This window comes from Coffea arabica, chromosome 1e, assembly GCF_036785885.1.
Source record: "Coffea arabica cultivar ET-39 chromosome 1e, Coffea Arabica ET-39 HiFi, whole genome shotgun sequence".
NCBI classification, from domain to species: Eukaryota; Viridiplantae; Streptophyta; class Magnoliopsida; order Gentianales; family Rubiaceae; genus Coffea; species Coffea arabica.
Genome location: NC_092311.1, coordinates 5169106 through 5183226, shown reverse-complemented (window position 1 = coordinate 5183226; position 14121 = coordinate 5169106). Strand labels below are relative to the sequence as shown.

At 38.7% G+C, this 14121-nt stretch overlaps 2 protein-coding genes across 8 annotated transcripts; one reads left to right on the top strand and one right to left on the bottom strand.

Annotated features, from left to right (window-relative positions):
- Positions 1-335: 335 nt before the first annotated feature.
- On the bottom strand, positions 336-2972 carry LOC113698503 (uncharacterized). 7 transcript variants are annotated; one of them, XR_011815728.1, is made up of 5 exons: positions 2582-2966; positions 1830-2174; positions 931-1274; positions 787-825; positions 336-653 (listed from the first exon to the last, which is right to left on the bottom strand). XR_011815728.1 is itself a non-coding variant. In XM_072052313.1 (3 exons), the coding sequence occupies exons 1-2, from the start codon at positions 2592-2594 to the stop codon at positions 948-950; spliced, it is 1251 nt and encodes a 416-aa protein (XP_071908414.1). In that variant the 5' UTR covers positions 2595-2972; the 3' UTR covers positions 336-653; positions 931-947. The 7 variants fall into 7 exon arrangements, 1 of the variants encoding a protein (XP_071908414.1); XR_011815724.1 differs by having other exon boundaries at positions 762-825; positions 931-2185; positions 2582-2972; XR_011815722.1 differs by having other exon boundaries at positions 931-2185; positions 2582-2972.
- A 1211-nt stretch (positions 2973-4183) lies between these two features.
- Positions 4184-12554, top strand: LOC113688259 (uncharacterized). Its single transcript, XM_027206038.1, has 7 exons — positions 4184-4246; positions 5426-5683; positions 9289-10037; positions 10197-10393; positions 10622-11521; positions 11930-12060; positions 12147-12554. Exons 1-7 carry the CDS (start codon positions 4184-4186, stop codon positions 12552-12554), a joined length of 2706 nt encoding a protein of 901 aa, XP_027061839.1.
- Positions 12555-14121: the final 1567 nt, after the last annotated feature.

The window sequence follows — 14121 nt, the reverse complement described above, 5'->3', positions numbered from 1 at the left end:
GAGATGATTTAATTAGTGATTTTCTTTTGAAAGCTTTCAACTTTTAAATTATTTTCATACACATTAATTTGTTAAGAATGATCAACTTTCACAAAATAAATTCATATTGAAAGCAAGAAAATAGTGTAAAAAATAGGTGAATAATTTTAGATTGACCCAAAAACTAAATGAGCAAAATAATAAGGCATGTTACTCTACTTGGAGAAAAAAAACTACACTCACTACCAAATTTAATTTAAACGTAGTCTATGGAAGTGTCAGTTCCTCTCTTTTTCTTAATGTTTCAAAACTCAAAAATGCAAAAACAGATATTCTACCACCAAATAGCAAAAGAATGCAAACCAATATGCACTATTTCCACTTTATAGAATAATGCTATTGACAGTTTCAAAAACTCCAACAAAAGTAGTGTTTCAATGTTTATACATGTACATAGCTTCACTCAGCATTGCACATTTTCCCTTTTGTACAAAAATCAGCACTACTACTACTAACGTCAAGCTAACTTTACTGAGCTATTCTAAAATCTTGTAAAGTGAAATAAAAGCAGTCAATGAAAAACCACTAGTACATAAAAGTGCTTCTATATTCTTTGCCCAATCAAAAGCTTGCACCACAAAATCAAAAGGGTTGGATTGCTTGACTTCAACCATCTGCCAAAAGATGAGATAGGACACAATTTAGTGATAAACAACAAATAAAGATGCTCCAGAGCAAAGTGAACAAGAATAGCTAGACAAATGAACATTGAGTACATGTACATTTTGCACATTAGAACACCCATACCATTTTTTTTAAAACACATGATTAGTAAAGTTTAAGTACCTACAAATATGAAAATAAGGAACACTAGTTAGTTTAAACAATCATACACACAAGAAATTAGAGATAAAAAATCTTAAAAAACAAAAAAGCTTTATAAAATCTTACTTGTCCAGTGAAGATAATCATGCTAGAATATGACTTAGAACTTGATTCACAAGTTCTTTTTCACATTCTATTTGCAGTGGAAGACAACTTTCTTTCATTAATTGGTGCTTCCCAATGTGTGGCACTTTATAGTTATTTCCCCCAAGATTTTTCATCACCTCTACCATACATGATTGCAATGTTAAGAAAACATTGTTTAGACTTTCACTTGATAATTGATCAAATGACTTTTCCACAGCAAGAATTAGCTCATCAATTGACAAGGGTGCTTCTTGATGTTGCAAGGATTGTATAGCTCTAAAATATCCCAAGTCAAGAACATTCATGTCCGGACTGTTAGGAGGCTGAAATGACAAGTGAATATCAAATCCATCTCTAGAAGCAGCTTCAATAAATACAGGATCAGTGGGATTAATATGTGGTTTTGCATTATCCTGTTGGATCAAAATTTCAGTAACACTACCACCATCCCGTGGCCATTTAGCATGTATTGCAGGCAAAACCTGTTCAATTAAACATCTCCTATATACTTCCTTGGTCACTGACAATATTGGCTTAGTTTCTAATGTACCTGCCATACGATTTTTACTACTCCTCTTTGCTGGTTCTTTGAATAAAAAAGGAAAAATCCCAATTTTCCCATCAAATGTTGGGTTACCAGAGCAGTCAAAACGTGGTCGAGCAACAGCAGCTAGGAACATAACTTTCACAATGAACTTTTTGCTCTTACATGTCCTAAGAGATTCTTCTTCTTGAGGATGAAGATAATATTTTTCACATTCTTTAGTCATGTAAAACCACTTTTCATCAATATGCACAACATTGAACATACTCATAAATGTTGGATTGCTGTTGAGACTTTCTGGTTCAAGCATTGACAAGCAAAAGTTAAGCCTTACTTGCTTATTCTGATCTGTCAATTGTGGTTTGAGTGCATTGGAGTGTGGCCTTATAGCACCTTCTTTAATTCGTCGGTGAAGGGTTGATTTGGACACTTTCATTTCACTGGAAAGTGACGTGATGTTTGTCCGGCGCCGGAGAGGAATTGCCATGATCAAAGTAAAATCAATATCCACTCGTTTTCTTCCGCATCTTTTAGGAAACCTGCATGATACATCAACTCTTCCATCTGTAGAAGTAATTGCTGCTAGCTTCCAAATTCTCTGAACTGTCCTAACACTTGTTTTAAATAGGCTTGCAATGTTCCTGATGGTTCCCCTTTTCAATTTACCGCCATTACTTTCCTGTAATAAAGCTTCAAAAATCATTTGCCTTTCTTGATTAGTTAATCTCTTCGTAGAATTATTAGTTTCAACATCATTAAAAGTATCCATATTTCTTTTAAGAGTCACCTTTGAAACATGGTGTAAAAAAAAAGAAACAGAGTGAAACAAACGGACTGCATATATAGAGGTACAAGTCAGTGTACAATTCCATTAAATATTTTAAAATAGGCATTTCAAGACTTATTTTTGGAGTAATCCGCCAAAATCCAAATTTTCAGTAAATAATTTGGCGGCAAATCTTTAAGAAATTATAGACAAAATAATCAATAAATAAACATTACAAAAGTTTAAAAGATCCAGCCTTTCATACATGAGAAAAGAGAAAAAAACCATTAAAAAGAAAGAATAAAAGACAGTTAACTAACCTTTTAATCTCATTTGTTATCAACTATGGATTAGCAATCAACTTCATATCCTTCCAATGCTTCTCTCTTGAACTGGACCACCAATATTGTAATCAAAGGTGAAAACTTTCAAGTGAATCTGGAGTATGAGAAGAGGGAATTTGTAGTTATTCCAGAGAAATTATCGTAGCTTAAATTTGCAGCAATTGAAGAATGGCTAACGATGGAGAATCAGAGAAGATTCTAGTAGTAGGCGGTGATGAATGTCTGCTAGAAGAAGGAAACAGTTTCTGTGGCAGCAATTGATAAGGAAACGGTTTTTGTGGCTGAAACAAAGGATTGGTTTTTGGTGGGTCCCATTTTGACCCATTTGCTTTGGATGAAGAAGATTTTGATAAGGAAATGAGTTTTTGTTTTTGGTAGCCGAAACAATGGAATGCTTTTGATGGGTCCCTCTTTGACCCATTTATTTCTTGAGTTTGTCGGTGAATGTGAAGGGCAAATTTGGAACCCATGAGTTTACAAACAAGTGGATTTTACTGTGCATAAAAAGCGCAGCTTCCCAAGCGCGACAGAGTTTACGGGACGGAGGGAGTAATTGTTTATTACATTCCTTAGTTATTGCATTTCTTGCGATTATTTATCAAGTGACCTTACATCTTTAATTTATTTCTTTTATCTCCCTTCCAAAAATCCTCCAAATTATCTGTGTGCAATAAATCTACCAGTTTCCTGAATAGACGACCCCACTCACTACTATACTCATTCAGTTTAGGGAGTAGGTCTCATTATAAATTTTATTTTTGGTAGTTTGACAGCCACCAAATTTTGGCGTCATTGCCGAGGAACTGGTGTTTGAAGTGATTTATCGCACATGCTTGTTTATCCTTTGTTTTATGCCTCGATCTTCCCACACAGGAAGACTCGAATTTGATTCCGAGATCGAGAAAATCGCAAGGAAATTGACGAAGGAGACAAAGTTGCAAAAGTAACAAGCTTCAGTGGCACAACCATCTGGACTTGAACCAAATCCATACTTAAGTGATTCGTCAAGTGACCTGGAAGCAAACTTGCCTGGATCCAATGAGACAATGGTAGCCCAAAAGATCTTGAGGGAGCTTACAACCTCGAATGTTAACCAATAGCTTCTGTGCGATACGTATCCTAACACTGAGGAGGTTTCTGAACTAAAATCGGGTTTAATTCACTTATTACCTACTTTTTGTGGTATTGCAAGTGAGGACTCACACAAGCACTTGAAAGAATTCCATATAGTGAATTCAACCATGAGACCTCAGGGAGTTACTGAGAAGCAAATCAAGTTGCGTGCGTTTCCATTTTCCTTAGCAGACAAGGCTAAGGACTGGTTGTTCTACTTGCCATCGAGGTCCATCACAACGTGGGAAGGATTAAAATGGCAATTCCTTGAGAAATTCTTCCCCGCTTCTAGGGCCGCTAACATTAGAAAGAAAATATGTGGGGTTAGGCAGGCAAATGGAGAAACCCTCTACGAATCCTGGGAGCGGTTCAAACAGTTGTGTGCTAGTTGCTTGCACCATCAAATACCTGACCAACTGTTTAGTTAATAAGACAACAGTTGAAGCCAAATTGCTGATCTCGAACATGGCTGAGAATTCTCAACAGTTTGGAGTCAGATCTGAGGGCGTAACTAGGAGGGTTAATGAGGTGAATCATTATGATCTGGCGAATAAATTAACTAAACTAACGGCTCTGGTTTGTCAGGCAGTTAAAGCATGTAGGATATGTGCTGCTTCCGAACATATGACCGACATATGCCTGACCCTTTAAGAAGACCTATACGAGCAAGCTAGCGTCATAGGAGGTGTGTTTGGACCTCTCCAAAGGAGAAATAACCCCTATGCGCCGACATACAATCATAGTTATTAAACCCGGCCCGGCCTGGCGGTCGAACCGGTGGACCGGTCATTGGACCGGGCTGGATTTGGAATCAGATCGTTTGTGCAAAGAGACCGTTGACTTAGTCAACGACCCGGCAGTCGAACCGGATTAAACCGGAAATCCGGCCGATTTTGGCCGGTTTTGTCACTAACCGGATTTTGTGGAAAAATTATATTGCTGTTGTTGGAACTCGAACTTCAGACCTCTGCCCCAACACTACCGCCAGCTTACCACCAAACTACTTCCAAATATGTTGATATAGCAGCTTTATTATGATATATAAATGTTTTTTCAATTCTATCTTTTTTTCTCTAAAACAAATTTATTTGGAATCTTTTAATAAAAATTTATTACCCTCCAAACTCTATAAGTTATAAAATGGATTTCAAAAATAACATATTACATAATTCATTTAAAGACAAATATTATTTTTAATAATTTTTTACACTTAAAATTCATAAATAAGTTAGATAATTACACTAAATATAGATAAAATTTTACACTTGAAGTTTGATATATTAATAAATAACTTTATATTTGATTGATTCTTATATGAATTAATTATTTTATAACAAATTAAATTAAATGAGCTTTTGTTATGGCATTATTTATTACAATTTATATCATATATCTTATATAAATAATTATGAAATATAATATTTAAATATATGTAGTGATCCACCGGTTCAACCACTCACCCACCGGTTAAACCAGTAACCCGTTGACCCACCTCCTTCGCCGGGTTCCTTCCCGGGTTGGGTTTAATAACTATGCATACAATCCAGGGTAGCGGAACCCAACTTTAGCTATGCTCAGAAACCCTCGGATTTCCAACAACTATTCCAACAGAAACCACCAGTACAGCAACCATCTACATCTAATGCAGGTATGTCCCTAGAAGACATGGTTAAATCACTAACTGACAGCACTTGTCAAATGCGGCAGGACCAACAGAGATTTCAACAAGACTCGCAGAAATTTCAACAAGAGACTCGCACAAGCAAGGCACAAATGTCACAACTGGCATCTTCGATGAGCAACTTTGAGAATGGTAAAGGGAAACTACCATCTCAGGTAATTCCCAATCCAAAGGAAAATGCAAGTGCAATGTTTCTACGAAGTGGAAAGGAGATGCACTCCTCAAAACCAGAGGCAACAGGAGTAGGAGATGAACGAAAGTGTGGGGAACTTGAGAAGGAAAAGGTAAGCATCCCACCAATTGTTCCTAAGTCCGTTGACATTAACCCTCCTTTTTGTGACAGCCCCACCTTCCCCTAAGGCGAACCAAAGGGTTCGGTGGGCCGCCTGCCCAGCTCTCGCCAGGACTCAGTCGAGTCGTTAAAAGAAATCGAAAACGTTCAGGAAGGTAATAGCGCGCTCAAACGATTCAGAGTCGCCAAATGGCAAAATGAAAATCAACACCACAATGAATAGTGGTTGCCACATCACCATCCAGCCAGGAGCCCAACGAATACAGATATGGCCATATGACTCGGGAAAACATTTCTAATCCAAATAGTACACAAGAACAGGGTAAACAGTTTTATACACATACGTTTGTAATTTACGGAACAAAAGAAGATAATTAGATCAAAATACATTTAGGGTTTTCCCACTATCGAGGAGCTTTACAAAAATAGAATAAAACTAGCTCAACTCGTGCGTCAAAACATCTTAGCCTCAAAAGTGGTTCCCTGTAAGGAAAATAAAGATAACGGGAAGGGGTGAGCTTACGCTCAATGAGGTACCAAAATAATAGCAACTTAGAAACATGGAATTTTATATTCAATTAATCACATAGGTGCATCAAATAAAGAAGTGAACAAACACCATAGACAGAAAGGATACGGGTGGTTCTCAGGAGCCAAATTTCCCTTTGCTTCACCGAAACTTGATCGAAATAACAGTTGACACTCCGTCAACGTTACAGAAGTAACCAATACCATAGACTCCACTTTCTTCGACTCCTTCCACCTCACATACCCCCACCGGGCCCGAAATCCAATCAGATCAGAAATGGTAATACTCGAGTATACCGGAATCAAGGGTCTCAATACCTAAAGATCCCAATACAGACTACCGTGGTTCATTATCTAATCGACCAGGCCCTTGCCGGCCCGACTCGAGTAACTGGCCACAGGTGTTGAGTTCAGAGGTCCCAGAAAGGTCGTTGGATACAAGCTTCCAAACGACGTCCGAACAGATACAGATACAGATACAAATACAGATAGCAGATTCAGATACGCACTCAAAATTGGCATATGAACAGACAAGAGAACGAGTGTGATAAAGTACACCCTCGCCTCCATTTTATCAATACAGTATTTGGTTCCAACAGTCATAAATCAAGTATTTCAGATATTCAGATATTTCACATAACGGGTAGCAGGTAGTGGAACACTCACCGGGGTCAGTACAGATACCTCCCAAAAGAGAGCTTTAATCACCAAGAACCCCTAAAATAATCAAAGTAAAACAATTGAAGGTTCCACTTTCAAAAATCGAGTATACAGAATGCACATGTGAGGTTCGACTACCAGTCGTATGCCTCACCAAATAATTACTAATGCAAGGGTGCAAAACATGATTTTGGGAAACGAAAAGGTAACATGAAGACCTAGATTCAAACAACCCAAAAGCCCTTCATTTCTACCAACAGGCAATTCAAACTTAAAGGAACCAAACGGCCCAGAAAATTGGACAGCATTTCCCTTAAATTTGCTTACTTTTCCAGCCGTCATAACTTCATTATTTCCTCAAATCAGTCCCAACATCTCGTACAAAAATAATCTCATTTCCAAAAGCCGTTCACAGGGCTTAAAGTCATTCAAGTCATTTAGCTAGAAAAATGATCGGAAAGGAAAGTCAAGCCCTAAAATATTCCAATAAACATAATAAAACTCAATTACAAGTCATAAACCAATTTCAAATACCACCAAAATAGGGTTCCATAAGCATACACAAGCATTAGAGGAAACCAGAAAAATCCGGAAATGGAGTAAGTGTTAACCCGGAAAAAAACAATTTTTGACATCATTTTGCGGTTTTGGTCCCAATGGCACTATGATTATCGGATGAAGGTGAAAGACCCACCGTTTCGAACCTAAGAGATAGGGCTACAATATTACAGAAGGTCACTCAACCCAGTTTCGAGTGTAACCAGGTCAAAAATGCAAGATACTACACCAGAACCGAAAAAACAGATTCACAGAATGCATTCTAGTGCAAACATCATAAATCAGGCTACCTAAGTCCAAATCCAGTAATTCTAAAGCCATACGAAAGCTTAGACATAGGGCTAAATTTCATCAGAAGACCTCAACAACCAATTTTGAAGCATTCCTAATCGAAATAACCAATTACAGAAGCAATTCCCAAATTCGGGTAAAACCAGGACAGCAATGGTAATTTTGACTTTTCTCAAGCTGCGTTACTCTGATTGACCTGACATTTTGCAGACATCTCTAAAATATTATTCCCTACAACTTTCATGTTTTAACCCAAGGTCAATTCGGCCTCTAACTATGAGCTACAAAACCGGGCAGAATGTAATTTCCAAGAACCCTAATTTTTCAATTTTCTTCCAAAACAGAAATTGCTTGCAATTTACCACTTTTTCCACCTTCTAGCTTTCTTAAATACCATTTCCAATCATCATACATAACCACATAATCATATTCATGTGAAAACAGAAAAATTCCCAATAATTACAAAACTTCACCAATTCAACCAAAAATCACAATATAATCCATAAAGTTGCATCTTATTCCACCACTAAGCATAAATTAAGCATCATTAGAGGGAGGAGAGGGGTCCTTCACAACTCACCTTAGAAACAAGAGAGAGAGAGCACCTAGTCCTCTTAGCTTTCCAAATAACTCCACACAACACCTCACTATCACTCCCTTAAGTGGTTTTATGGAGCAAAAACAAGATTGGATGGTTGAGTGAGTTGATTGAAGCAAGATTGAAGCTAAAAACTTGAAGAATTTTCTTTCTTTTGTTGTTTGAAGTGCTCGGCCAAGATGAAGGAGAAAATGGTAAATTTTTGGTATTTTTTTGATTTATTTGGTCAATTGGTAAGACAATGAATAGTGGTCATACAAGTCATCCAACCAAATGGTGACACTTGTCACTTATTTAATGCAAGTCTATCACTTTGTTTCCTCTCACACCAATCCAAATTGCAACCTCTACTTATCTCTTAACACCCGATAAATTAATTCCAGTATTCAAAACTTAACCTAGTTGGCCGAATTTTTTTGAACTTTTCGCACTAGTGGGTCCCACGTCCGGTATACGCTCTTAATTTCTCAAAACCTATTCGATACTAGAAAAATCATCTAAAAACTATATCTGCTCCTTAAAAGTATCTAGAATTTTTCCTAATCACGAAAATGCAGAAAACAAGCCATGAAAGATAATAAAACCTAGAAAATGGAAAAATTACGGGTTCTCACACTTTTCCTGACAGGCTGACTAAAGCAAAGAAAGAGGAGTCAGAGAAGGAGATTTTGGACACTTTTCGGAAAGTGAAAATCAACATCTCATTATTAGAGGCGATTAGGCAGTTGCCAAAATAGGCAAAGTTTCTGAAGGGGTTGTGTACTAACCGGAACAAGTTGAATCTCCAAGATAGAATAAGGGTATGTGAGAATGTGTCAGCAGTACTTCAAAAGAAGTTGCCACAAAAATGCAAAGATCCAAATATGTTCACGATACCATGCATCATAGGCCAGAAAAGGATAGAAAGAGGTATGCTTGATCTAGGAGCATCTATTAACGTTATGCCTCTGTCAATATTTAAGGCCCTGAACTTAGGACCTCTAAAAGAGACACGAGTGGTAATACAACTAGCTGATAGGTCAAATGTTTACCTTGATGATGTGGTTGAAGTCGTCCTAGTGAAAGTTAACGAGTTTATCTTTCCGGCAGATTTCTATATTGTTGACATGAATGATGAATACTCCGCTAATTCAGCTGTACTTCTTCTTGGTAGACCGTTCATGAGTACGGTCAGAACAAAGATAGATGTGCATGAAGGGACCCTTTCTGTAGAATTTGACGAGGAGACAATCACTTTTAACATTTTTGATACAATGAAATACCCAAATGATACTGAGTCTGTTAATTGTGTTTGTCTCACTAATTCAATTGTGCAAGATGATTTTGAGCAGAATTTTATGGAAGACAAACTGGAATTCGTGTTGCAACGGAACAAGACAAATGAAGAGGTGGAAAGTGTGGATGATGAAGATGCCATAGAAGCAATTATATCACTACACTCACTTCCTGCATTTTTCGATAGATCAGTAGACTCATTTTTACCATTGCCCACTTCTAATGAGAGAATTTTACCTTCTGTTGAACAGGCATCCGAGTTGGAACTGAAAGAATTGCCAAAACACCTGAAATATACTTATCTTGGAGATCATAACACTCTACCGGTCATCATCGCGAGTGATCTAACAGCAGTAAGAAGAAAAACTCTTACGAGTAAGGGAATCCATCTGTTGCAGATAATCGGCAATCAAATGGACGTTGGCAGATATCAAAGGTATAAATCCATCAGTTTGCATGCATCACATTCTACTTGAGCAGAGGTGAAACCAGTAAGGGAAGATCAGAGGAAGCTCAACCACGCCATGAAAGAGGTAGTAATGAAGGAGATTCTCAAGTTATTGGAGTTAGGAATAATTTTTCCTATTTCCACTAGCGAGTGGGTAAGTTCAGTGCATGTCATCCCTCAGAAGACCAGCATTACACTTGTGCAGAATGAGAGGAATGAGTTGGTGCCAATGAGACTCCAAAATGGATGGAGAATGTGTATCGATTTTAGAAAATTGAATTCAGCCACAAGGAAAGATCATTTCTCATTACCATTCATCGATGAGATGCTCAAGAGATTGACAGGTAAGTGTTTCTTTTGCTTTCTAGACGGGTACTCTGGGTATTACCAAATCACTGTTGTCCAAAAGGACTAGTACAAAATCACTTTCACTTGCCTTTTTGACACTTTTGCTTACCGCCGTATGCCTTTTGGGTTGTGTAATGCTACAGGAATATTTTAAAGATGCATGACGAGTATTTTTTTTGATATGGTTGAAAGCTGCATTGAAATATTCATGGATGATTTCACAGTTTACGGTGATTCATTTGATCAATGCCTGCATCATTTAACAATGGTTTTACAGCGGTGCATTGAAACAAATTTGGCACTTAACTATGAAAAATGTCACTTTATAGTGAAAGAGGGTATTGTTTTGGGTCATGTTGTTTCGTCTAGGGGTATCAAAATCGATAAAGCAAAGGTTGATTTCATTTCTAGCTTTCCTTACCCCACTAATGTCAAGGAGATTCGTAGTTTTCTTGATCATATAGGTTTTTACAGACGATTCATCAAGAACTTCTCACGAATTGCACAACCATTGTCCCAACTACTTCAAAAGGAAGCAACATTTGATTTTGGACAATCGTGTAAAGTGTCCTTCGATACATTAAAGAGCATGTTGACCACAACACCAATCATTCAACCTCCGGATTGGAGCCTACCATTCGAGCTTATGTGTGATGCCAGTCAGTATGCGATGGGGGCTGTACTTGGTCAGAGAAGTGGGAAGTGTAGCCATGTCATTTACTATGTTTCAAAAACACTATCGCCAGCTCAATACAACTACACCACAATTGAAAAGAAGCTTTTAGCAATTGTTTTTACTTTTGAGAAATTTCGATCGTATTTATTGGAATTGAAAGTAATAGTTTTCTCTGATCATACAGTCCTAAAATACCTGTTGGCAAAAAAGGAGTCTAAACCAAGACTCATTCACTGGATACTCCTGCTGCAAGAGTATGACTGGGAGATCAAAGATCGAAAAGAGGTGGACAATTTCGTGACAGACCATCTAAGCCGACTGAATCGAGAAGAAGAGGCAGTGCCCATATCTGAAGTATTTCCAAATAAACACTTGTTTCAGCTCAGAGATGAGGAACCCTGGTATGCTGATATTGTTAACTTTTTGGTCAGTCACAAATTTTCAAGTGGTATGAGTAAGAATAAGAGAGATGAAATAATTCAGGACTCTCGATATTAAATTTGGGATGAGCCCTATTTGTGAAAAATAGGTTCTGATCAGATCATTCGTCGATGTGTTTCGAATGAAGAAATTCCCTCTATACTTACTCATTGTCATAGTTATGCTTGTGGTGGTCACTTTGGTCCTAAAAGAATGGCTCGAAAAATACTTAACTGTGATTTTTATTGGAAAATCTTGTTCCGTGATGCTTATTTGTTGTGTAAAAGATGTGAAAAATGCTAAAAGTTTAGAAGTTTATCTCATCGAGATGAAATGCCCAAGGTTCCTATGCTATTTTGTGAAATCTTTGATGTCTGGGGTATGAATTTTATAAGATCGTTTCCTAGTTGTTTTAGTTGTCTTTATATTCTTTTAGCTGTAGATTATGTGTCGAAGTGGATAGAAACCAAGGCTACCCAGACTAATGATTCACAAGTTGTTGCAGAATTTCTTAAGTCCACATTTTTAGTAGGTTTGGTGTGCCAAGAACGATCATCAGTGACCAAGGTATTCATTTCTGTAATCGCACTATTGAAACACTGATGCGTAAGTATGAAATTCATCATCGGGTTGGTACTACCTACCACCTACAGACCAACAGGCAGACTGAGGTCTCTAATCGCGATATCAAGAGTATTTTGGAGAAAACAGTCAACCCAAATCGCAAGAATTGGAGCACCCGATTGGATTATGCACTATGGTCATACTGCACGGCGTACAAAACACCAATCGGGATATCTCCATATAGTTTGGTTTATGGTAAGATGTGTAATTTACCTGTGGCACTTGAGTATCGTGCGCTTTGGGCAGTTAAACAGTACAATTTGAGTGCGGATAGAAATGACAAGGAAAGGAAGCTCCAACTTCAAGAGTTGGAAGAAATCCATTTGGAGGCTTACGATAATGCCCAACTTTACAAGGAACGCACAAAATCCATCCATGATAGGCTATTGCGCAATAAGCAATTTTCTATAGAGCAAAAGGTACTTCTGTTCAACTGAAGGTTGAAATTCATGCCAGATAAGTTGTGGTCCCGATGGATTGGGCCGTATGTTGTTGTCAACGTTTTCCCAATGGTGCGATTGAGATTAGAAATTTAGAAACTGACAAAAGTTTTAAAGTTAATGGTCATCATCTCAAACCATTTATAGATGCTTCAGATATTGGTATTGTGGAGGAGATCCATTTGCTCAACCTCGGTTCTATTTAAGTTGTAACCTTCTTTTGGTCTGACCATAGATGTTAAATAAAGGCGCTACTTGGAAGGCAATCCAATGATCTCAATTTTTGTCATTTTTGTGTTTTATTTCATTCCGTGTGTTCTAAATCAGGTTGTTTGGGTTCTTACTAACAGACAATCTTTATTGTAGGTTTCGGGTGTGTTCGGTACAGTTTTATGTTAGATTGGGGGCATAAATTCGTGGGCAGAAGACTTTCTGTTCCAAGGCGTGCCCACACCTTGTGACAACCGCATATGGACACTTTTAAAAAATTGATGGATAGAAGACTTACGTGTCCCAGGCGTGCCCACGCTCTACAGAGATGCGCCAGATGAATGGTTACAGGAAATTGGTGACCACATGACTTTCGTCTCCAAGGCGTGCCCACGCCGCACAGTAAGCTGTAGCGGTTCTGGTACGAGGAGTTGGACAGACGACCTCTGTTTACAAGGCGTGCCTACGCCGAAGAACAAAAACACTAAACCGCTAGTCCTTACTTCTCTTCTTTTTACTTTTCTCCTCTTCTACTTTTCTTTGTCTTTTCTTGTCTTCCCCTTTTTTTCTTGTGTCTCCCCCTGGTTGCGTCTCCCTTCTTTACTGCCATCCTAAGCCGCCGCCGCCGCCGCTCCACACCACGTGCTGATCATCCACTGCAATCCACCATGCCTGCTGCCGCTGGTCTAGATCGTAGAAGCCAACCACTGCCACCGTGTCGCACGCCCACTGCTGACAACCGCCGCCGCTAGACATCTCGCTCGTTCACGACCTGCGGCCGTCCACCGAACACCATCGCGGCTGTCTCGCCGAGCGCCCATGCGATCCACACCCAGATCGTTAACACCTACACCATCGCCGCCGCTGTCTCATCACTCAAGACTGACCCGACGCCCCTCGCGCACGCCGCCGCTCCCACAACACCCATGCTGTCGCGCGCACTGCAGATCTACATGGCCCACGTGCATTTCCCTCTCTCGCCGTGCATGTCCGCCGCGGTCTCCTCCAGCGTGGCAAACTGGTACCTCTATTTACTATATTTTTGTCACCGGTGACTCAGATTTGGAATTTTATGGCTATATTTGACTCGAAATTGGGCTGGAATATCTGTGGGTTCTGGTGGGTCTAAGATTTGTCACACGTAGTTTGGTGATTTATTAGTTTGTTGGGTTTAGTTGACTGTTAATTCCACTTGTTGGGGTATATTATCTGCCATTCTTTACTCTGATTTGCCAAAGTGACGCCAGTGGGTCCTCTTTATTTCTATATCGTCACTTGTTTGTTGACTGATTGACTAAGGGTGTTTTACTTGTGGTCCCCAATCTCTCCATTTGGTGTTTTCTTATTGGCCTGT